The sequence below is a fragment of the Epinephelus fuscoguttatus genome, linkage group LG5 (genome assembly GCF_011397635.1).
Source record: "Epinephelus fuscoguttatus linkage group LG5, E.fuscoguttatus.final_Chr_v1".
Classification (NCBI taxonomy): Eukaryota; Metazoa; Chordata; class Actinopteri; order Perciformes; family Serranidae; genus Epinephelus; species Epinephelus fuscoguttatus.
The window spans coordinates 27,532,559-27,558,567 of NC_064756.1; the positions used below are offsets into that span (position 1 = coordinate 27,532,559).

Here is a 26,009-nt window from a genome sequence, read left to right on the forward strand (position 1 = left end):
TTTGAGAGATTCCTAAATGATTTTTTTCTGAATAACGATTGTTGCCATAATCCAAAATCTTCCAGAGCTGAATTTGCAATGGCAGCTTTAATGGTGACGAGCTATTTTTCTAAAAAAAAAATCTGTGTAAAAAGCACGAGATTTTAAGTGTTTGCACCAAATAAAAATGGCTTCTAATTGATTTTTTTTTAAAATACAAGTCCTACTAACTTCTAAAATACTGATAACACTTCCTGCATGCAGTTTTACATGATCACACACAAAATTTTAACGAATCTCCTCCTGTACTCGAGCAGCAGTAAGCAGCCGAGCACCTGGCTCAACTACATTTAAATAATATTGCAGCTGTCATTTATGCTAACAAGCATTTTGCCACCTTGTGTGTTGAGTCTCTCTCAGGCCGGAGCCCATCAGTCCCCTACCTGCCAGCATGATAAATGGTTGCAAAACCAATTCGGCCAATTTGAAAGTGTGTTTAAATCAACCAGCAGATTTCTTTCTTGCCATTACGGCTGTCTCGCCTGCACACGGACGCAAGACAAACATGATCACAGAGATTCTTTAAAACCAGTGTGATGTGTGCCTTTTAATCTCAGTGCGTGCTCGAGCTAATGAATTGTTTAGCACATCTATAATGAGTAGTGATTTGTGTTTCCTGGGGTACAGGAGGACGTGACTCTCTGGCTCTCTTTATGTATCCACTGCCACTATGGATTAGCCCTGCTCAGCATGTCAGTGGCATTTCGCTGATCTAACCATCCTGTTGTCTCGCCCTCCCCCTACACAACACTCGACAACTCATAAACAGAAATTGACTTCGACTCCTGTAGGGAGCACTGGAGGCACAGATGGCATTTAGCTTCAGATTCGCTCTTGTCTAAATATTTCATCTCTCAACAAGTCAAATGAATCCTCTCCATTCTAATACATATATAATTTGACAACAAGCCCAGAGATATCCACTCTGTGTAAATACGATATGACTAAAATGAATATGCCCATTGCTGTACAATAAGTATGTAATGAATAATTGATGACCCCTAATCATAACTGAGAGGTAATAAGGATTTTTCACCTCCCAAGATTATATACCCCTCTCTGCAACAGCGTACAGCACTGAAATGAAGATGAAATATGCAGATGCGAGTTCATAACCATTTCTACCATATATAGATGGTTTCAAGTAAAACAGAAAAGATTTAGGGTTGTCTTAAGAACATAGAATTCAATCAGCAGTCGAGGTGCAACTAAATGTCCACAGTAAATATTCAAGTAATTTAAATTTACAAGCATCTCTGAAAATCATGCCTCTAAGGCAAATATTTTATGAAATTTATATGAAACATGACATGAGCTTGGACTGCAGCTCTTGCAGTTGTGAACGCATAGCCGGATCATTACATACTGCAGCTGAGCAAGCAGCCAGGGCATACGGACACAGGATTTTACATGTGGGTAAAAAAAAAAAGGATATGCCAGACATGATTATTTTCTGTGGTACTTTCTATACAGTAACATACATCAGTAAAACACATTAATGTTTTAGAGGAGAACTACATTTTGCTCACACAGGAAGCGCCTCAAGAGACCGGGACATGTAGGGAAGTGGACAGGCCTGGAGCATGTGAAGCAAACTGGGAGAGGCTGTTATTCTACTGACCTGTCAGTTCTTCCTCCCCTTTCATCCATCTGATGGAGGCAGCTGGCTTGCTGCCTATGGCTGTGCAGGTGAGCTCCGTCTCGTTCCCCTCGCTGACCACATCCTCGCGGCTCTCGATGATTGGGTTGCCTGGTGGGACTGACCCGCGGCAGCAGCAGTCAGAAAAAGACCAACATGACAACATTTATACACACATAAAACTCAATAACAAGGGCAAGACACATGTTTAAATAATGCGTGAATTGATCAAATCTCTCTGAGTAGGTGCCAATAGTTAACACTTAACAGACCATCAGTTAATGAATGTTAAATACCACCCCTCTGAGAGCAGAGCTGTACCTGTTCATACTTTTAGTGAAAGTACAATTAAATTGAAAATTAGCATCACAGCATGACTTAACCTGAGGGGACACAAGTTCAGATAACTTACAAGAAAATGTTATCTCATGTGAAATGATGGTAAAGTAATAATACACACTTCATGTGTCTTATTTATACTATATATTGAACGTAATGCGCAGGCCTGTGGCCCTCCTGTAAGCCTCAACATGTCTGTCCACCCCCCCCATTCGACTTGTCAACTGGCACCTGCTGGATGTTGTTGAAAGAAACAAAGCTTGTAAATAAGACATGAACAGGGACAGCTGACTCATGTAACAACGTGTAGATGTTTGCACCTGACAACCAGTTTGATGGCTTCATGTTTTTTTTCTGAGAATAGGTACTGTTCTGCTCTCAGAGAGACTGATCAAATGCACGGGTTTGAAATGTCCTGTTCTGTGTAATAAAGTGACTGTGTATTTAAATTACTAACTCAACATTTAGTTGGATTTTGAGTTAAAGGGCATGCATAGCGTTAACTAGCTCAGTGGCGCTAGGGGAGTTAGCAGTGTTTGCATGCTTCCTTCTGTGCAGTGAAACGGTTAGCGGGCGCAGTTTTGTAAAGAGAAAATAGTTACTATATGAAAGTGCTCACAACAAGGTCTGTGGATATTGAGTAACCAGGTCATGATTACTAGGGAGAGCTATTGCTGTTGAGTTTTTCAAATGTATTTTTTGGCGCCTTGAGCACCACAAGACAACATCTAGAATGAACACCTAGTTTCATTATATTTGAGAGAGGTCGGACATCTCTACCGCTGATATCTCCAACACTCTGTAACTAACACCAAAACTGACTGATAAATAGCCATAGAAATAAAGTGAGAATAGAAAATACTCATTGAAATCAACATCGGAGGATGGTCAGAACGGCGGCCATTTTATGTTTACCATTGTCATTTCAACTGCTGCAGTGGCCTAGCTCAGTGGAGTGCTGAGAGATGAGGATATTTTCGCATCTAACTCAGTGAATTAAGGATTTATTTGCCAGAGCAGTGGACTAACTACACGACTAACAAGATTAATTAAGACAGTTTAGGTGAGTTTTATTTTGTTTCTTTTGAGTTTGAATGAAATAAGTTTTACAGTGTGTTATCAAGAATTAAACCAAAGTTGTAGTTTGGTAAAGGAGAGAAACTTTGATTGGTGTATGCTTGTATTTTGCTGTTTAATAATTAAAATAGGTGTAAGAATAGGCCAAAACTGAGTTCTCATACTAGTGAGTGTGACACACTTGAGAGCGCCACTGACGTATGTTGTCACCATAACAACTAACAACAGCACAATTTTCTTTTGTACTCATCAAATGACCATGGCAAGCAGTTAGATGTCTTTTTTATTTAGCCTATTTCTATGTAAACGGCACCACAGGTAAGAGGAAAAAAATATATTTTCAATTATGGAGTGAGCTGTCCCTTTAAGGCATTGCTAGTCATTCATCAGCAATGTGTGTGTTTGTACCCTTATTTAAAAGTGTTACCCGACATTTTATGCAAAAGTTACATAAGTATACAGTATATGATTACATCCTATGGTTGCACCGGAGTGAAATGTACACAGAATGGGATAAGGCACACTGGCCCCATGGATTAGTCATCGCAACAAACTTGCTGAACTCCAGTTACTTGAAAGCAAAAAGTCAGCGGGGTGTTCATTTCAAGGACTCTTCAATGCAACCCTTGGTTCAGAAAATACTGCAGCTAGGCTTCAATTGTACAACTAGAGTAATTACTTTAAAGTGCTTTTAATTCCTTTCAATCCCCCAGGATGTCTGCATGTATAATAAAGCTTAACTAGAGTAATTTCACTCCAAAGCATCAAAGTGTGGCACAGCTGACTCTCAATAGGGAATCGTTTGGAGCAGCCAAGTCAACATTCACCGGGATTCACAGAGTCAACACAGCTGCCAAAACCAACGTGGTCTGAGCCATCAGTTTCAGCATCTGCTCCTTTTCGTTATGCTGTTGAGCACCGCGAGAGCCTAATTGGCTGACATTTTGTTTCAGTTGCTAAAGATAACAGGATCAAAGATTACTATTATTTCATATTCACCATCTATAACAGAGCGGAATACAATAAAATGTGTGCAGGGAGGGGTGTGATGTGTGCGTGTGAGGTTCACACATGCACCCTCACACCTACCCAGGACAGTGATGTCTGCGTAGGCTTCCTGAGGAGGATCTGTGTAGAGCTGGCACACATAGCGTCCCTCATCGGAGAGTGACACATTGGACAGAGACACCCGCAGTTCGTTGTCAGAGAAATTCACCAGCTGGAACCGGCTGTCCTTCAGAGCTGTGGGGATACATGTGAGACAGAGACAGTGAGGATACAGAGTACAGGGACACAAACGTGAGACACGGGGTGAGAAAGGAATAAGGGGTGAGAATGAGAGAGGGGAATGGAAGAAGACAAAGGAGACGCAAGGAGAAAATGAGACGGAGATAAGGAGGGGGAGAGCAGAGCTGCCCTTTTGTGGGCTTTCTCCTTAATTGAGTAAAAGAAAAGTGAGTTTCAAAAATGATTCATACAAGTTGATTTATAAAGTAGCTTTACAGTCCACGGAGCACTCGCAAAGACAGGAAAGTGTGAAGAGTGCTCATGAGGACTCCTAACAAGCTAGGAACTCTTAAAATGGGCTGCTGCTGGTCATGGATGGATGCATCAAGCTCACATATTCCAAAAAAGGGGAGAGGCATTCAAACATACATAATGAATTAAATCACAGTGCGGAGGTAGAGAGGGTCGGATGCCTGAGACTCTAACTCAAAAGTAGCCGGGAATCTGTATACCAATGCCACTATAGATTGGCTGAATTTTCTTTTAATGTCGTCAAACTAGGTTAGCCGTCTCTCTCTGACTTTTTACTCTGCTTTTCATTTGGGTCAGCCCTCATCCCTAAGCACTCTTTTACATAAACAGCTTCAGCTGATTTGATTGGGAGCCCTTTTGATGTTTTGACCTGCCTTCTTTATCAAGTCCTCTCTGCATCTGTCAAGCTAACGAACTCTATTCAGCCCCTGTTTAAAGCACGAGGAGTTTGTTATTCCCTCCAGGCTTTGCACTTAGCATCATGATCATTACCCAAGGTCTCGGGGCAGTGTCAACATGAAACCTCATCCCCCAATATAATTTGAGAGCTCTTTGGAAGTCTCTCCTCAAAGGGAAACAATGACACTGATGCACTTTGAGTGCCGAAGCACCTGCTAAGGAGGGAAACCCTTCACTTTGGAGACACTCAGTAAGGTTTATACGAGGCAGTTTCATAACCGGCTGCTTATAAAACAGCACGGAGGGGGCACGGAATCTGGTATTCATTAGTCATATATTTTCACCAAAATATATCTACATGTATTATTTCTATTAAAGATTAACTTGCTGATTGAGATCAAGAAGCATTCAAGAACACATTAAGAGCTTCAGGCAAGTTACATTTAAGACCTTTTAGGACTTTTTTATTGTCACTCCAATTGAAATTTAAGACCAATTTTACTAAAACACAAAATCAAGTTAAAAAAAACAAACAAAAAACCCCCCAACAAAAACCAACATTAGTGATTTAGGACTTGGGAAAATTTTATTCAAATGTTTGTTGTGCCATTAAACATGACTTCTTTGGTCCTGTGAAAAATTAAATGATCTAAATCAAGTTTTGAAAAAAAAAATGTAATACTTTCTTCACATGGCAGAGACGAGAGTAGAACAGATCTAGGAAATACCTGGCGTTTGTTGTTTTCTTGGCAATTTGGTGTTTCTTAGTCTACATGTGGGATTTCCACTGCCTCAATTCCCATCGTGCCAAGTTTGAAAAACTTTCTGCATAATATACACAGAGCCTGGTTGGCATCGCCATGTACTGGTGTCAGATGAAATCTTTATCAAATAGCCAGTTTTCATTGAATTTGCACGCATGTGGTCCAGGGTACAGTGACAGCTAACAGGCAGACAGGGGTTCCTCTGCTCAGAATCAAAATATGAGTGTTGTTGGTTCTGTTATCCTGACATTAATGCGAGAGGCATTTGATAGATTACCTTAAAAAGATAGATTTTACCAATTATTTTGAGTTTACAATGCAACGTCAGGAAAAAAACAATCGTGAAATCCTACTTCCCATGTCCCAATACCAGTTAATACCAGTTAAGACTGTAATCTTAGATGGATGAATACAATACCTTTTGAGACTTTTTAAGGATCTGTAGGAACCCTGGATTAATGGGTAACCAGATCAACTTATGGTTTCAGTTTGTTTTGTGCTATGGCCCTCCTTGAAATTCTGAGTATCCCATAGAAGAAATTTGTCGGTGAAGATTCTCAGTCATCCAGGTCATGGTAATTGTAAGTGCTAATATCGTAGGCAACTGGACTTGCTTGCGTTTCTTGAAGACATTTCGCCTCTCATCCAAGAAGCTTCTTCAGTTCTAAATGACTGAAACAAAGTTGCAGGCTATAAACCCTTTGTGGGTGGGAACCCTTGCAGAGTCATAGGGGTCACCACTCACATGGTAGCCAGGTGCGTCAACGACTCACATTGTGACCGTAACGACTCAGAAACTAAGAGCTCACGTGACCCCTACAACTCTTTAAGGGTTCCCACCCACAAAGGGTTCATAGCCTGCAACTTTGTTTCAGTCATTTAGAACTGAAGAAGCTTCTTCAGTTCTAAGAGAGGCGAAATTTCTTCAAGAAACGCAAGCAAAAGTCCAGTTGCCTACGATATTAGCACTTTCCATAGAAGAAATGTTTCCAGCCATATTTTGTTGAATTGATATTTGTATATTAACAATGAGTCACATGATTATATGTTCATCAATCTCACTTCATCTTATAGAATAGCTGGTAAAGACAGTTGAGATTTAGCATCTTAAGAGCCCGATATTTCCCTCAGGAGTTAGAGCGTACAAGGTTCACCTAACTGGGCATATGGTTGGACAGAGAAGTTGAAACTTGTCACCGTTGGAATCGGCTGTAGCCAAGAAAACTGGTGTAAATTCAAGCTGCACAGCTGCTGTTCCTCATGAAGTAGCTTTGACGGAACTTTTGCAATCACCTAAAAGGCCCTGAAAACCTATTTTCTCAATCGGCTTCTCACTATGATTGATTGGGTGCTACATGAAGACAATTTTCTGCCAAATTTACAACGGTTTGGGTTATTTCACATGAGAGATTTCTGTATTTGTGTTTTGGCTTTTCTTACTGGTTTGAGGTGGGGAGTGCCAGTTAGAAAAGGCACCAATCACTGTAAGAACATTTGAATCAAAATGTGATGTCTGATGTGGGGTTGTTTGTTTATATTGCAGGGCCACTGTCAATCAAATCTGCTCAAATTTGTCGGGTTTCTGAGTGTCAAACTCTTAATAAATAATGTCTAAAGAGGGCTCTTTTTCTGTGATGTTTCTTATTTAGTCATGACTTTTAGAGAGATACTTTTACTATTTGAAAGCTGTTTTTTTAACCTACTATATCTGATGCTAAAAGGAAAGTCTTTTGGCGGAGTATCACTTTAAATATTAAACCCTTGCGACACAAAGTCAGGCAACTCCTGCAGAAAGATGCAGTGAATAAATAACAGTGTGATATTGCATCACTAGCACAGAGGTCCACCTTTGCTGATAAAAGCTCATTCTTCCCATTGCAGATGACAACTCTGCCAAATTGCATGTCATTTTGCATACATCCAGCAGAATAAATACCTCATCCTAACAACACTCACTCAGCCTCCATACCTATGACATAATTCATCTTTATTTGGTGCAATAGAAATTTGTTTATTCGGCCTTCACTGCTACTGTAAAGCTGTTATCAGTTTGTGTGGTGTTTGTGTGTCTGAATCTGTTTCTATGGCTGCCGCTTCGCTTGTAGCTGCTGTTCTTGTAGCTCCTGGTGTGTCTCTATGTCGCTGCTGTTTACTTCCCTGTATACAAAGATCTGCCACTGTGTCGAGCGGCCCCGTTGACAGGTAACAATGCCACTGGCTGAGGGGGGTCCCCACAGAACCGCCAGTCCTTTAGGAACAGAGCCTAGAATAGTGCTGCCATGGGGTTTACTGGACCCCATTACAAGGAACACAAACACGCAGCAGCAGCCCAATAACACTTTAGCCGCCTGTCAGAAATCTGACATATATTCAGATCTAATTGCAGATAAACAAAACCTTTTGTGTTTTGTAATTGTCAGTGGAACTGCATTAACTAAGGGAGAGGAAACAACGTGTTTGTGGGCGCACATGATGCAGCTTAATAAAAACAAAGAGGAAAAGGTTGCCTGAATCTTGTGGAAAGACTTCCTTATCACCACAGAGCTAATATTGACTGTTACCAGGATGTATGAGCTAATTATGCATTTTTGCTTTTCTTAACTCACATGAACCCAGTCTCCATCTACTCTGTGGTGTTAGAATAAAAATTCTAAGATGTAAAGCACAACATGACCTCTGCTTTATATGAATCCATTCCTCTCTGCCATATTCTCAGGTAGCTTTGGGTATTTTGTACAAATATGACGAAGATGTGTACTCAAACTCCCCTGATGCTCTTCACAAGAGAGAAAATGGAACACACGTCTTGCTACCTAGACTTGCGAAATAACAGCTGGGATGCAATATAGACTGAAATGAAGGGTGTTTCTTGTTCACCTTGAATCTTGGCTCAGATCCCACATACAAACAAGAAAAAAAAAAAAGCAGAGACAAAAACTCGGTAGAAGTATAGTCCATATGCTCATGCATAATCATAATGCTCAATATCCTAATCTAAGAGATTATCGTAAAATCGAACAGTGACAAGGACACAGAAGTATTCCCATTATGGTAGCGCTGTGTATTATCTCAAAATAATCTTGCCTCATTCTGAGCTTAATGACTTGTGCAAAAGAGCCAAAAAGTCAAGGGCAGATGGAATCACATTTAACCTAACGCTAGAGCTGATCTTGATGTGATATCTGATACCTGAACTGTAAATGTCAATGTGAGATTCCTGTAGAACGGGACGCCCTAAAGACTGACACCAAAACATGCACCTCTGGGGAAAAAAGCTGTTGTAGCAGCTTTTTGTGTGTCACACGATCTCACAAATGTTGTGATATTAGCACAGAATCTCAAATGCAGACAAATGTCGTGGACCCAGGGATGTGAGAAAGAGCAAATAAAGTCAGATAGTTATCACGCGTTTCCATGTGAAGCTTTGGATTTGATTCTTAGCCAATTAATTAAACTAGCTAAAGTTTTGGGGAAAAGTTTCCTAATGATTAAGTAAGTAAAGCTTAAATAGCTTAGAAATAAAGGAAAAATCCCATCCTTATTAGTAAGAGTATGCATGTGTGAGAAGGCTAACACATTTTATTTGACATTTGAACTAATATAAGAGCATGAAAAGAAAATAAATATTCAAATATTCAATTTGCTTGATTCAAATAATCATATAATCATATTTCTATTTGGTGTATGAGCATTACAGGTCATGCCTTAAACTCCAGTGGTGAGTAAACAGCAAATTAATTTGAACAAATAAATTATGTGTTAGTTGGAATTTTATGTTTTTGATGCATAACATAGGTGAACTTGAGCTTTCTTTATCATTTTAAAACCTTATTAATTCACATTCTCATATATTTGCATCCCCATATCTGTAATGTAACTGGTTATCATGGAACTGATAGGAACAATGGGTCTCAAACAGTGTGTATGCTTAAATCTGAGCTTGAGCAGTGCTACAAACGTTTTATGCATGAATCCAGGACTCATCAGTGTTTTTATACCTGGTTTAGAAGTGCCTCGGACCATGCATATACACAAACGATGAATATGTGGCATCTTTTGACTAAATGCACAGTCATTTTAAATAGACAACATTTATCGTTAATTTACTAATGCATTGGCCAAATGTGTAAAATAACTACAAAAGTGACGCCCTTTCATCCGCAACAATTATTGTCATTATTCAAATATTTGTCTATAAATCTCAGTGGGTAACAGGGTATGTAAAAGACTCTGATTTTCCTCCAAGCAGCTGTTAAGTTGGCATATCTAGCCTTGCTTGAAGATATTGCAGTCGGTGCCTTCAGAGGGGAGCACATCTTTGGAGACCGACACATTTGAAGAGAGTGACGAACGGCTTATCAGCAGTTTCTGACTGCCAAGATATTTACAGACGCTCGCTGATGGCCCATCACTGGTGTGTCAGGGCCTTAATATCTGTGTAGAAACAACTTCACTGCTTTGGTAAATGCTAAATGCTAAATGGACCTGCACTTGTATGGCGCCTTTCTAGTCTTCTGGCCACTCAAAGCTCTTTTTATACGGATGAGTCACATGCATCACTTCACACACACGCTCACACACTGGTGGCCGAGGCTACCATACAAGGTGCCACCTGCTACTCAGTTTTTACCACACTCACACACACCGATGGAAAAGCCACCAGGAGCAAACTGGGGTTCGGTGTTTTGCTCAAGGATACTACGACATGCAGGCTGGAGGAACCGGGGATTGAACTGTTGATCTTCTAATTAGTGCACGACCCCTTCTACCTCTGAGTCACAGCCGCTCCTTTGTCCATGGTAGATCTTTAGGCAAACATTCATTCATTCATTCATCTTCTAACCGCTTCATCCTCTTGAGGGTCGCGGGGGGGCTGGAGCCTATCCCAGCTACATCGGGCGAGAGGCAGGGTACACCCTGGACAGGTCGCCAGACTATCGCAGGGCTGACACATAGAGACAAACAACCATTCACGCTCACATTCACACCTACGGACAATTTAGAGTTATCAATTAACCTAGTCCCCAATCTGCATGTCTTTGGACTGTGGGAGGAAGCCGGAGTGCCCGGAGAGAACCCACGCTGACACGGGGAGAACATGCAAACTCCGCACAGAAGGGCTCCCACGCCCGGGATCGAACCGGCAACCCTCTTGCTGTGAGGCGAGAGTGCTAACCACCACACCACCGTGCCGCCCCTTTAGGCAACATATTTCCTTATATAGAGAAAAGGCAGTATGGCGGTATGCTGATTAAGGGCGACTCGATTCTTAACATGCACGGTGCTATGAACAAAATTGACCAGTGCATACGTGTCATGATTCAGATGGTCATTTTGCATGCACACTTATTTTATGTGCAGAGTAAGAACATTTTTATGCACACATAAGTGAATAAGGCCCAATATCCACAGTTTTCCTTTAAAGCCATGGTGGAAGTAATCTTGATGTGAAGCAATAAAAATGAAGTAGGCAATCACTTTTCTTTTTCAGTAATCCCAGTGTGTTTGCATATTTCATCCTTAACAACACTTTAGGAGACATGGTTAACATTGTGTCAGAGGCACCAGCACTTACGTCTAACATCTTTGAAGTAGATGGTCTGTCTGTTGGGGTTGAGCAGCTGGATGACGGAGTCGTCGTTGTTCTTCACTCTGCAGCTGATGGTGGCTGTTTCCCCCTCGACCACCGACACGTTGTCGGTCGCCAGGTTCTGACCTTCGACTTCACATGAAATACAGACAGTAAAAATGAAATTTCAGACAGGAGGCGAGCATTCCTGTCTGGATATTTACAGCCTTTCAAATATTTATGTTTCTTACAACAGGGACTGCATGTAAACACATGCACAGTGTAAAGATACGTGAATAGGCCGCGTAGATTGTTTGGTTGCAGCCATAATCCTTTTAATATAAGAGCCATGTGCAATGTTTGTCACTATTGATCTCCCCCAGCTCAGAGTGGGCCCTGTGAGTCAGTGCCAGATGGGCTGTAAGCTCTGCTGCCCACGAAGGTAGGGAGAGAGGAGAGGGTAGGAAGCAAAAGAGACAAAGAGTGTAAAAAAGTGGCAAGTAGTAGATATGGGCTGGGTGGAGGAGGGGAGGAGGAGAGGGGGAGTTAAACAGAGAGAGAAGAGAGAGAGATGAGCCGGGCTGGATGCTGTTTATGGTTGAGCTTTATCAGAGCCCTCCATCTGAGGTTCCATGTGACCAATGTGCGCTCCGTGTGCTCAGCTGTTCTGTATCTTGAGGAATAAAAGTGCTGTAAGCATCTGAGTCACTCTCTGTACACTGGCATTGTTGCCACAGACAGGCCCTGGACCTTGTCATCGTAACTTACACCTCACACACCAAACCCCCACACAAAAAGCCTGGCTTTGTTTCCCCACCGTCTTCCAAGAGAAAGGGGAAGGGAATCAAAAGTCACCTTGTGCTATATTTATCTGGCAGGAGCCAAAAAAGCGTAAGGAGAATGGTGAATACGTTTTAATGCCTCAGATTCACACCAGCGGAGGAACAACACTCCCAGCCACAGCCCCAAGAAAACATCAAAAGCACATTTGCATGCCCGAGTTGTCAGACACCTCTATTGCATTCTGACATTTACAAAGTGGAGGAGAAAAAACACCTGCATTTTCAGATAGTGATAATGGGAATAGACAGCCAAACTAACATGATTCAAAATGAACTCTGTGAATGCGGCAAGCAATAAGAAATTAACCTCCTGTGGAGAAAAAGCTCCTCAGACCTGTCTGATGCAATAACCTACCCATTTCATTCCACTCCGCTGCCAGGGATCGGGTTCAGGACAAAGGGAATGTAATGGGTAAAAACAGACACAGATTATGTCCAAAAGTACACACTGCAGCCAATTTGAGGTTTGTAATGCAGTTTATATATACTACATGTTAATGAGCACTGACATAATCTAATATTAAATTGTGAGAAAAGATGCAGACATGAACCAAATTAAAAGAGCACAGCAGAAGGTGATAGTTTATGATTCTGGTCCAGGGTTTACTGTGGACACAGGAGTATTTCCTAACAGCTACTAGGGGCAGAAAGGCCAACAGCAAATGACTGAATGGACGAGGGAGAATATAAATATATATAAATAAAAGCAGATGGAAGGGTGGAACATGCTGCATATCGTGTCTGAAATATAAGTAAAATGTTTAAATAATATATCACACATTAGACATTTTTTGGCCTTGGCTCCTCTGCAGAAACTCTCAAATTCTCCCTGTTTATATTCATATTGACTTGTTGATGCAACAGTATCAGGAACACAGCACAGGCACATCGAGTAGGTAAATTAGTGATGATGGAATTATGCCAAAACTTTTATCAAACAATAACACTTGGATGATTTTGCAAAACCCCAGACAGCGTCCAGTGTCAGTGTTAGATGTGCATGGCATTTAAAATACATCAGAGGAAGATTCCAGTCATGGCACATAAACCTTCAAGCAAATTAACTTTAAAAGAATAGTTCAACATTTCTTGCAGCGAGTTATGGGAAGATCAATGCCACTTTCATATCAGTCTGTTTAAATATAAGGGTACAGCCAGCAGCCTGTTGGTTTAGCTGGTTGGCTTAGCTAGCTGGCTAAGCTAATTTTTGCTGGCCCTCCATAAAAAAGGCAATGAAGCCTTGTGTTCAGCCTATTTCTCAAACGGGCTGTTCTCTTTTTACACTTCTTTTCTTTTTGTACAAATTGAAGAAATCTGATTTAATGACCTTCAGAGGCGATAGTAGGAGGAGTTTGTTGGACAAGTCAGGCTAGCTGTCTCCCCCTCCTAAGCTAAGCTAAGCTAACCAGCTGCTTGCACAGCTGTATATTTACCATACAGACATAGGAGTGATATTGATCTTCTTTTTTAACTCTCAGTAAGAAGGAAACATTTCCCAAAATGTTCAGCTATTCCTTTAGAGCAAACTTATTCATAACTCACGGGTCATGTCCGACCCAGAGGCAACATCCAAGTGGCCCAGCATACATAAATCTGGTATAGGAATGACAAAATACATAAATTACATACAGTGTCTGGAAGTAGCTAACAAGTGAGCCAACAAGTGAGGCATCGGTAGATCATTTCAAGTATATGCTAGATGATATGGTTGTTTTACAGTGTTGCTGCTTTGGTTGACTGACAGACACGATTTCCTACTGTTTTTATTGTTGTTGTTGTTGTTGTTGTTGTTATGTATCTGTCCTTTAAGACAGACTCTACTCTTAATTATTTAACTTTTTCGTCTTTTTACTATTTTTTATTGCTGTTTGTAATACTCGATAGACACTGCTGCTACTTATTTGTTTTTATGGTCTTTTTGTCATCACTTTATTGCAATTATACATTTGTATCCTTCCAGCCCATTGAATGTGAACTCAGGGCAAAGAGCATAATGCTCAGTCAATTTTCCCTGAATAAACAATGGTTGATGATCTTACTTCTTTTTTTTTTTATCTCTGTTGAGTTACACATGTGCAGTACGAATCGGGAAGGATTTACAGATGGATATAGCGACACCACCAGTCATATCATTCACAAATCGTTTTGTCATGTGATGCAGTTCCGACTACTTTTGCAGTCGAATGGTCCAAAAAATACATCCTATGTGTTTCCTAAACACTTTTTTCTTGACCTCGTTGAAAAATGTGAGGTGTGTGTGTTTGACTGGGAGTGAAATACTGGTAGAGTGTGTTGTTATTGCCAGTTGTTATGGTTCTGTGCATTGATAGCTCTTTTCTATTCTACATTATGTGATAAGCCTGGATCAGATATGTGATCAAAAATATACTATTTGTTTTAAAAGTGAAAGGATAACATTGCTGTTTTTTTATGACATTTATTTGCATTTATTTGAAATTTACCAAAAGCTAAAAAAAATGTTATGAACAGGCTGCTGAAAATGTCTCTCCCGTCTACATGTACTGGTTTTAAAATCCGTCCAGATTGAATTTGTAATTGAGTAGCCTTGCTTTAAGGTATTATTAACGTAAGGCAACTAAAACATTTAAGGTTAGGGGAAGGTTGTGGTTACGGTTAATAACACAAATATTTGCAGGTCTGTGACAGGACATGATCTCCACTCACATGCATCCACTACCCTGACTTCCACACCCCTACTGTAATAAGCTCAGCTACATATAAGGCACAATATTTCCTACATTAGCATTGGATGTAAATTCTGATCTACTTAAGGTCAAAATCAGTATCCTGTTCTTGTGGGCTTTACAGGGAGTGATGGGGAAAGACAGACAAAAGCACAAACAAACTGAGCTATGTTATTAATACACATGCTAGACTTTAATAAAAGGCATTAAAGTCACATCATAATAATTAATCTTTTTCTCCTGAATCATATCAGGGAGCAACGTGGCAGGTACTTGATTGTGAACCACTTATTTGGTGAATGAATTTAGGAATAAGAAGACAGAGTGATTAGTTACTTCCTCACATAAAAAAAAACAAATAAGGAGAGAGATGATCATGGGCACCAAATCAAAATAATCTTCATGTGGAGAGCTGGAGTGTGTACATTTGTAATGTTATCAAGTGTGCTGGAGCTCCTCTGCACATGTACTAAGTGCTGCACAAGACAAGGCGAAGGCAATGTGAAGTGTTTTGATGTCTATTTTATTTCATCGCTGTAAAAGTAATATATTTGGCAGTCAAAACAGCAACATAGAGCAGCCTCAAAGCAAGGTTATTCTGCTCCCAATCTGTTGGACTGAGAGAAAGGGAATGCGATAGATAAATTCTCCATAAGGTTTAGCAGCCCCAAGCAAGGTTGGTCCCCCTCCAATATCCTAGCCTAGGCTCATCTCCAATTCAAAACACACATAAATAACGTCGCTGTGATTAGCAATCCCATCAAAGTGAAAACAGGCCACTTTGTGGAACATGGAGGGTTTTTGCAATTGGAGTAAACATTTTCAATTGCCTCGGCATCCTGGTCATGATTGGGTGCAAATGAGGAGAGGCAGTCATTAATTCTTGGTGGTGGGTGGGGATGGAGGGGGAGTGGGCAGAGGCATGGCACAGATGACTGGCTGATAAATTCACACTCATTCCAGCAGCTGTCTGGAAGAGTAAAGTGCCTGTATCTCTACACATGGCTGCCCTCCTGTTCCTGCATCACAACATACTGAATGAAACAGTCAGAGGAAAATACAGACCTTCAAAAGTCTGTGCTCTCTCCGAGGGGATGTACAATCTGGCATCAAGTGTCTGGCATGGAGGCTTGCCTCATCAGCCGTCCTCAAAATGCAAAACAGCAACCAACCCCCCCAACCAATTTTAACAAAAGTTGACGAAATCAGGAAATATTAGCAGACCGGCTCCTCCAGCAGAAGTTCGGAGACAGGCACCTTTGAATCAAGCTGGCTCTCCTCTTTGAACTTTTCTCTCTTGTTTTCACATCAAAAGACATGAAAGGGGTAGCAAAAAGCAGGACAGCCAGCCCCCAATTCCTCTCCCTTGAGTCACCGCTGTCTGTAGCAGTCGTGTCCTTTCGAGGAACATCCACGACTATAGCCAGTCATTAACAATAAAAGTTTCTCCCTCTCCTTCTCTGATGCCTCCTTTTCACTGTTGCGTGTCTTTATCCAGCTCAGTCATTAAACCCTGATCCTCATGATGAAATGCTGTTTTAAGGATGTTCACAAGTAAGAAGGCTTCTGTCTCAGGGTATAATTAGCGCTGTGCCATTTCTCCCAGACCCTTTGCATGGGAAGGTTTCAAAAATTTCATACCCACTAATTTGACCATCTTTTTATTTTATTTTTTTCTACCAAAGCCGAGCTCTCTTAAAATCTCAGTGGAGCCGATTGTATAATGATGAGACAGCTTGAAAATAAAACTGTTCAACCTGAAAAAATCAACAACTGAAATATAAAAAGGTGTGTGTGTCATTTTTCTGATATGAATGAAATCACTGATACACTGTTATGATTGAGTGCCACTTTTTAAAGGGGCATCCATTATAAGGGGTTTACAAATCCTAGCTGAATCATTTACTAAAGCTTTATAGATCAGTTTTAAGCCGTGTTCACCAGCCAGTGAGATTTTCACAACCTGACAACCCATTATAGTCCTATTGGTGACCTTTAACTGATCTATAAAAGACAGTAAATCATTTATTAACCATTATAATGAATTACCTACAATTTATAAACCCCTTCACATTAGGTGACTTTTTGGAAATTTGTATTCGGTTTCCAAGGACGAACAACAAACGCTCCCTTTTAAATGTTTTACTTGATTACATTAAGAAAAATCCCATGTTTCTTGCCCACATTTATTCCTGACTAATGTAATAAAATAAAAATATTTTAGAGCGGTGCTTTAAAGTGTCCTTGGGATGCAGAAATCACAGCTTTAGTTGTAGCACTGATCATTAATTAGAAAGTGGTACCAACACTTGCAGTGTGTAAATTTTCTTTTTCTTTCTTTGGCCCCAATTTGGCTTTCCTAATACCACCTAAAACCAGATAATTAGTGTCAATACTTTACAGTAACCTCACACCATGTTAGACAGAAAATGACATAAAGAGCTGAGGTGTTAGTTTGCAGCTAGGCATTGAGAGAAAGGAGGAGTCAGCCATACGATTCACAACTTTACGATCCTGGAGAGGATGAAGGGTGCATTCTGGATTGCATAGTTTGTCTTTTAACTTTTAGTAGGTACTACAGTGGCCCTTAAAAAGTACGTACTGTTGCATGTTGTATGCACACAATGGGGACACACTACTTTGTCATAAAATTACGCCCTGAACTTTGACCCTCTTGCTTTTATATCCATTACCTTTCCAGATCAAACCAAGTTCTCCAGAGACAAAGATCAACCTTTAGAACTCTGCTGTTGTGACTTTGCAATATATGTAGTTTAACTTTAAAGTTAGAACTGCACGTATTGTAGATTGGAACATATCATATTTGCAACAGTGAAATTACATCTGCAGTTCTCTATCAGTGTTATTTTCATGGTTATGTCCTATTGTTGTTTGTAATATTTATGATAATTCTGTTCACTTGAACTATCAATATTCCTATCATTTCTACCTCATTGACAGCTCAGCTCAGCTCAAGCTGTCATTAGTTTGCGGCTCAGTCCATGTGGCATATCATCCGCCGCGCAGAGGATTGTGGGTCAGAATAGCCAGAAAAGCATGCTGGCTTGCGTACTGCAAAATTTGACTGGATGTAGTAGAACATCCTGGTATTTTTGGCATACTGCATTTGACATACTCTGTACTGGGACACTCTAAATATTTTCTTGGCATGCTATATAGTATGGTATGCTGCATATAACAAGTGCTGTTTGAATGTAGTGTTTACAAGTACTGCATGGAAAATATAGACTCTATATTTCTGTATGTTCATTCAACTAACACTGTTTATTACCAAATTGTAGTTATGTTTAATGTTTGTATGCTAACATGCTAAGCTAAGATGGGGAACATGGTAAGTGTCACACCTGATACACATCTGCATGTTAGTATCATTGTGAGCATGTTAGCATTTAGCTCAAAACATAGCTGTGCTTAAGTACAGATCACAGAGCTGCACACGGCTGTACAAACGTCCCGTTTTCATTAAGAGTGATTGTTATAGCCAGTTGTGTTTGGTATAATTACATTGGTAAAGTGCACCTCCTAGCATAGCGCAGAACTCAGTGAAAAGCTAATAAAAACAAACCAACTTAAGTGGCAACCAAGTGGTCTGGAAACAAATTGAAATCTGCCATTACATGTGGCGAAATGTTGATTCGAGAATTAAGAATAAAAACAGCGGATGTGCATTGTGAGCGCGTGGCTTTCTCTCCTTCCTCTCCTGAAAAAGAAAACACCAACACAACCATCCATTCATGTAAATATACACAGATGAACAGACTGCGACGGACAGCCAATCAACAGACACAGACAGAAGCAAGCACTTCCAAATGAACAGCAGGTAGCAAAAAAGAAAGAGTACCTGTCACGGTTTCAGCAGCTCCTGTTGCAGCGCAGGACGAGAGCAGAAGAGAGAGAAAACAGACAGGTTGTGAGCAGACAGGATGCAAGCAGACAGCCATATTCCAGTGGTAGGAAACTTATTCACAAGTGATAAATAAGGCTGTGGAAATTCATTAAATTCAGGCTCCATATGCTATTTGTGTAATTTTCTACCAATTAAGAGAAATACAAAAAAGGCATTATATTTTTTACAATCCAGTCATTCTGTTTTTCCACAGGTGTGTATAATCCCTGACATAATGAGCCATTTCTCCCTCTTCATCCAGCAGTATATTAATATGGAGGAACAGAGGGAATATGTGGACTTTGTTTTCTCTCCCCTCGTGTCCCTGATTGAGATTCCAGCCAGACCCGCTGTGGAGCAGCCACTGCCTGGAGGCGCTCCCCCAGGACCCTGCGGTGTATCCTGGAGAAGAGAGCACCCATTCGGAACGGTGCCCACCCAAACTGGCATCTCACAGGGCATGGGAGACTGGCGTGTTCCCAAGTCCCTGCAGCAGTGCTCAGGGCCTGCACCCTCGGGAGAGCTTCCATCATTCATTGTCTGCTATTCATAAACAACCCCCTCAAATCCCCTCTCTCCCTCTCTATCACACACACACACCTCCCTGCCTGCCCTCTGCTGCACATCCATATGTACATTTTTATATTTCACACACCATCTTTTTATTATATTGACATTTCACACACACTTTGGAGCTTCTTTACTCTGGCTGTGAGCAATGTGGGCTTCAGTGCCGAGTGTACAGTGTGTCGAAGTGACTGCTTGTCTCGCTTGTCATTGCCGGCGTAATAAGGGTGTAAGGTATGACACATGTCCTTGTTATACTCCTTTGTGCATTTTCAACGTGTCAGCAATTCCCGCAGGACAAAAGACGTGTGAGTGACAAATCACACACGATGGGAAACAAATTTTGAACATTGTCCAGGAGACTGCTGCAATATCTCGCACGTCTTAAGCCTCTTCTTCTTTAGAAACTTCAAGTGTCAGTCAAAAACTTCATCTTTATTATGCGATAATTCAGCACAATGAGGCTTCTGGGGCAATTCTGCCTCAGCTGAAAGTGATTTCAACAAAAAGAGGCCATGAGGTTGATCGCCAGACTCAAACTCGAGCTTGAATGAGCACACCGTATGCGTCCCAGTCCAAGCAGCCCTCAGGACAGCCCATAATGAGGCTTTTGAGCTGTTTTAATTGCCAGGTAATTATAATGTTGTAGCAACATTATGTAAATGACTCATTATCATCTTGTATGTGTAGTATATCTGCCCTCGTTTTATGTTACAAGAGTGTAACCCAGAAAAATGTATCACCCTGATACCGGGGCATCTCAATGTTTAATCTTGTCAGCAGAGACCTATATCTAAACAGAGAGACTTGTGATATAGTGCCGTGACACCTTCCCTAACCCTTCAGTATGATCCACTTCCTGCTGGTGGCCTCTGAAGGGGCTATAAATAGCGTTGTGCCGTGCTCCCCCTTCTCTCCTCTGTACCTGCAGCACATTAGGTAGAAGTTATGAGGTGCCAGCTCGCCTGTGATTAGATGTCATGGCTGTCGCTCTGCTTAGACAGTGCTGATAGACAGATTTCTGGGGAAATGCGTGTGATGGCATTCGTGCGAGTGCAGCCGTTGCACCAATCTGTCAATCACGGCGGATGAGAGCAGGCAGGCCAACCATCCTCCAAATAATGTCTGTCCTTGTCTCCTCACCTCTTCTCCTTTTCATCCGGAGCGTTGTGTTCGAAAACAGAAAAGTGGAACAATTCCCGTTTTCCACCTACACTGATGTTACATTTCCTGCTGGAAACACGCTTGTTGTCAACATCTGACAGGCCGTATTCTTGCACTGCATATGTTTTCTATAAGACACGAGTCTCCGCGTGCTCTGGCGTTCATGCTGTTCAACCCATTGCCAGGCCAACAAATCCATAATAATCTGCACTATTTTTTTTAAGTCACTGAGGCAAACTAAGATCTCAGGAGACTGGCTGTCTGTGTGGTAAGAGTGGCACATAGCCCCTCTCTCTCTCTCTCTCTCTCTCTATCGCTGCTGCTCAGTAAAAGCAGTGGGGTAACACTAATGAGGCAACATTTCTTCTCAGTACTAGTGTGATGCCTTTGAATTAATGTTCTTCCTTTCAGGTAAAACATTCCCTTGCTTATTTATGCTCATGATCTGCAGCGTGTTGCATGTCAGCCTAGTGTGTGATCGCACTGCATAAGAGAACATAACAGAGTTGGATGCTGGAACTCTGTGTAGCTCCCCATAGAGATCCACATTGGTTACCTTTGTGTGTGTGCATGTGCGGCGCAATGCTGTCTTACTGTGTGTAGCCCACTGTGTTTTCATTTAATTAGAGGGATCAGAGGTGGGCTTCAAACTTTTTCTCTTCAAGGAAATCGCATGGAGAAGCGAGCTCCTGCAGAGTGGACCCAATAAACACAGACGACTTTTAAGGTCAGGATTTTCACAAAAGAAACCGATCAAAGCGTTTCGGCTGTCCCCGCAAAAAAGAAGAAGAAGAAAAATAAAAAAAGTGGTTGACACCTCACGCAAGTCTTTGCTGTCGGGCATGTTCGTTTTCAAACCTATATTAAATAATGCATATATTATCTGCAGATTTACTGTGTAAATGCCTTTTACTTATTGGAGATGTGACAAAAGAATCCTAATTCAGGGTCCGCCTAATAGATTTTCCCAAAGCTTTCAACTACAAAACTCAGTCTTCATCAGCAGATGACATCAAGGGTGAAGGTTTTGTTTCAGCGATATGAAACAGGCAGTTTGGGGTTCCTCTGACAGAAAACTTTGAGCGTCAAACACTTAATTTCAGGCATTTTGGTGAATTTGTTATGCACCAATTTGTGCATTTTCTGCATCAGTTTACAATGTAAATGTATTTAATTTTGTCAAATATAAAAGTCTTCTGCTACTTTCATCTTTTTATTGGAGAGGACAAATGAACCTGTTTTAAATATTGAGGGGGGCATGTCCCCTTACCCCCGCTGCAGAATTTACGCCCATAGATGCAATGATTACATTTCAGCATATCCATTTTTACAACAACTGAGCAAACTCCATACTAGAGCTGAAATGACTCAATTGTTAATCAGTGGTTAGACAATTCTGATATCCAATTAATCCTTAAAGTCACTTCATTTCAGCTTCCAGATTAACTGTTTCCTGGTTTTCCTTGTCTTCTGCGACAGCAAACTGAATACCTTTGGGTTCTGGACTGTTTGATGGACAATCGTTAAATGTGACTTCAGCCTTAAAAACATTTTTGATTGGCTTTTTTCACTTTTGTCTGACCTTTTATAGACCTCACACTTTACTGAGAAAACAATCCTCCTTAATTGAGAATAGAAATGATTATTTGTTGCAGTCCTAACTCCCAAACTCATATGGTTTAAAGCTCCGTAAAAAGGTAATAGGTTGACCTTGAGTTGGGATGACTTCACTTTCAGCCAATCAAGGAGGTTAAAAAGACAAGTACTCACTGCATCATATTTAAGCAATATCACACTCGAGCTCGTGATGTTGTACTGTAGGCCTGCGGCCTCGTGCCTACGACCGAATCACAGCCGTGACGATATCACAGTACAACATCACGAGCTCGAGTGTGATATTGCTTTTATACAACAGTTCAACAGTTAAATAAGCAAGGCTGATTAAGAAATGTTGAAAAATGAGGACAAAATAGATAATTTAAGCATTTTATTTGTCTTCCGCCAACAAAAATAGTTCCCTCAGGACTCCGCTGTCACCGTTGCTATGTAACGCAGACATGGTGCACCAGGCACTTACTTTTTATACACATTTATCTGCACGTTTCCATTAATTGTGCAGCCGGTGAAATAAGTCTGTGGTGACTGCATGGTGGACTGTCGCTTCACAGGCACAGCCGACTCTGCCTTCTGATCTGACAGTATGTTGCTTTTCTCCAAGTCATTGAGCTCCGCTGATGAAACACTGACAAACCTGGATGTGTGCTCAGATGGATTCAGCTTCTCCTCTCCCTCATCTTCCTCTGATGACCATTCATAGTTCAATTCAAAACTTATTTTAGGAAATAAATCCATATTTTTGGCTGTTTGACAGTGGATGAATTAATTAGCCTACAACGCAACTGCTGAGCTAACTGACACTAACCGTCAGTTTTGATTTGATTGTTGATTGCAATCAGCTGTGAGGCGGAGTGATACATACATAGTGAACTAACCGTGATGTTGTACTCCAATATCATCACGGTTTTACTGTCTCTCGACCAATCAGATTGCAGGGCCAGAACTAACTGTTGTATAATGTGTCATATCATTGGGGTACAACACATGCAGTAAAATCTGGTCTGCACTTTCCAAAGGACTCAATAGTTGGCACACTATCACAGAACACGGGGACGATCTATTTGTTTCATTGAAGCGTCCACAGTTACTACTTAATACTTGAGTTGGAATATATTATACAAAAAATACAGCTATGGGTGCAGGTTACAATTCTGCAATTATTGAAACAAATGCTTTCTATGTGAAAACACCATCCATTCATGCAAATCCAAAAAGTTGTCAATGGAAAAAGCTACATACATAAGTGGACCTTGAGTTTTTTCAGACTACTATTTTCAAGGTAAGTAATTAAGTTCCATGCTTACGAGTGGAGGCATTTACCCTAACAGATGATGTGTTTATGCCTGTAATGGCTTGTTTTCTTATCCTGTACAAAACTGCAGCTTTGTGCATTATTCAGTAATTTAGTTGTGGTTTATTCACAGACCTGACCTGCTTCTTTTATTATTATCAGCTCCCAGGTACAGCTTAATCCAGCCCAACCTGTCAGTGAGATATCAGAAAATGCTCACCTGCAAACGCCACTGGGAATACTCCGATTAATTCTCCCCAGAGTCAACTGAAACATATTAATCAGGTTGGCTTACAGGAGATGCAAAGCATGTTCCTGCACGATAAACTGTAATAAAGAGATTCTGCTAGTATCCCCACCGTGGTGGTTAATTGCTCACTGTTAATGGGATATGCTTTGTAAATGTCCAATCTATGGCCTGAATGTTTGTGCTGTACTCATGGAAAGCCAGGAGGACACATGTAGCTGAAGACAGCTTTTACTTAGAGATTAAGGGATAATCCTTCAGAAACGCTGGCAGATAAAAAGCAGATATATTGAATTTGGTGCCCTGCCTCCTCTTAGTCAAGAGCTATGGGCATCTACAATAGCGCATAAATAACAATAGATGCGTGTTGTCATGAATAAAAGGCTAAAATTAAGACATTTCAGCTTCAGCGGTGTCTTTGAAAACAAAATAAAAAGGTGTGTAATCTCATTGGTGTGTGTGACTGGGTCCTGTCACTCACAACACACATGAAAATGTCTCCGCAGTTGACACACAGACACACACACACACACAAAGAAGCTGCAAACAGCAACCAGCCGCTTTAATGACAACTCAGGTAGCATTCGGCTTTCACAGCCGTGTCAAGAAAAAAGAGAGCGCTTACACATTTCTGACTACTGTAGATGCCAGGCTGCTGTTCCACACAGCCTCACATGACAGACACAGAGCTCTCCCTGTTACACAAATAAAACGGCATCAAAATGCACAAATAAATAATCAAATAAATAAAAAGCAGAACAAAAAAAGACTGAGGTTGCTTAATATCACGGTGACACATCTATCAAAAGGTAATTTGGCATAATAAAACAAGACCATTCTACGAGGCAGGATGTCTCAAATCAACATAATATGAGGCAGGAAGAGCATTATAGTAACACACTATTAAGTCATGCTGATTGTGACAAATGCAGTAACTTCAGAGGTCTATAAATCACCAACCAACTGCATTCGCTGGGAGGTACAATGATTTCCTTTTTCCTACGAGGCACAATCATTCACTCTGTTATGTTAACAAGACTGGTTGACTGAGCATGGACTTAAGTGCAGCAGCGGCAGTGTGCACTGCACCCAAAAACCAATGCAGCAGAGAGAGATTCTTGCTTAAAGCCGAGGCAAAGCTTAACCTCTGGCAAAGTGACACATCACATCTCATTCGGATTGTCTATTTCGGGTGACGCGGCATCTTTTTGTGTTTTTCTCCTCAGAGGCGGCAGGCACTGCTGCGAAGCCTCTTTTCAGCCCCAGTCTCAGTTTTTTTTTTCTTTTTTTTTTTTTTTTGTCAGAGAGAAAAGTTGCGGCAGGAGTGCTGCGTTTGTTACCACAGGAGAGAAACCAAAGCTCTGATTCAACACGCAGCCCTGCCCGGATCAAAACGCACGCAGAACGATTCGAATCAAAGCCTCCAAAGAGTCTTGAGGGAGGGATTTTTGCTATTCTGGAGACGCTGTAATGCCTCACCTATAGTATGGTCTCTTGCCAGGAAAGCTCACATGAGCAATGTTCACAGAGGCAATGTGTGTGTGCTTTCTAGCCTGTCTGCCAGCATATCTGCTTACTCACTATGAATGTGCATACATCTGCACTGTGTGTGTGTGTGTGTGTGTGTGTGTGTGTGTGTGTGTGTGTGTGAGGGGTAATTAGGACATTAGGAGAAGCTTCTGACAGGCTTGTCATCGCCACAGCCTGCCTGGTGGAAAGGAGGTGGTCAGAGGGGTAAGTGGGGGTCCGGCAGGGTCAAGAGACAGCTGCTGCACCACCACTCACTGTCTGGAAGCTCTCAGAGAATATTAAACCACTGGGGCCTCGGCCAAGACGCTCCCTCATTTATGGAATACACAAAGCTGTTTCACAAGGAGGTAGCGACTAATTTATTCTCACTGTTATGAAAGTACCATTGTTTATTATCCTGAAACACGAGAACATAAACATAAAAAGACCAAAATAAATGGCGATGGCATCGAGGTAATTGAGGTTATTTTGTAAATCAGTGAATTTAGAACGCAATGATTGTTGTTCTCCTTTTTTTTTTTCCCTCATGATGATAAATCTGTGTGGTCCCACGCCTCCTGTGTATCTGTCTCCAGCAGAGAGAGGCTCTATTATTACAATATGAGACATATTAAAAACATCCCCCAAGGCTGATGACCTTGGCGATGACATACCATTAATTGTATAGATGGATTATTATCATCACAACAATAACATGCCTCCTTTTCTGCTCCACTCTGCCTAACACCTGTGCCCATTCTCTGGCTGCCTCTGCTCATATACTCATAATCACAT

At 41.1% G+C, this 26,009-nt stretch overlaps 1 protein-coding gene across 5 annotated transcripts in view; it reads right to left on the bottom strand.

Moving 5' to 3' along the window:
- Positions 1–26,009, bottom strand: part of cadm1b (cell adhesion molecule 1b) — a 185,649-nt gene that overhangs the window by 36,763 nt on the left and 122,877 nt on the right. For 3 of the 5 annotated variants that reach the window (XM_049577136.1, XM_049577134.1, XM_049577137.1), the window contains exons 2-5: positions 18,775–18,795; positions 11,372–11,518; positions 4,184–4,336; positions 1,661–1,798 (exon numbers count right to left, since the gene is read on the bottom strand). In XM_049577136.1, coding sequence (XP_049433093.1) covers positions 1,661–1,798; positions 4,184–4,336; positions 11,372–11,518; positions 18,775–18,795 — 459 coding nt within the window. The remainder of the gene's footprint in view (positions 1–1,660; positions 1,799–4,183; positions 4,337–11,371; positions 11,519–18,774; positions 18,796–26,009) is intronic. The other 2 variants (XM_049577135.1, XM_049577138.1) reach the window with 1 other exon arrangement.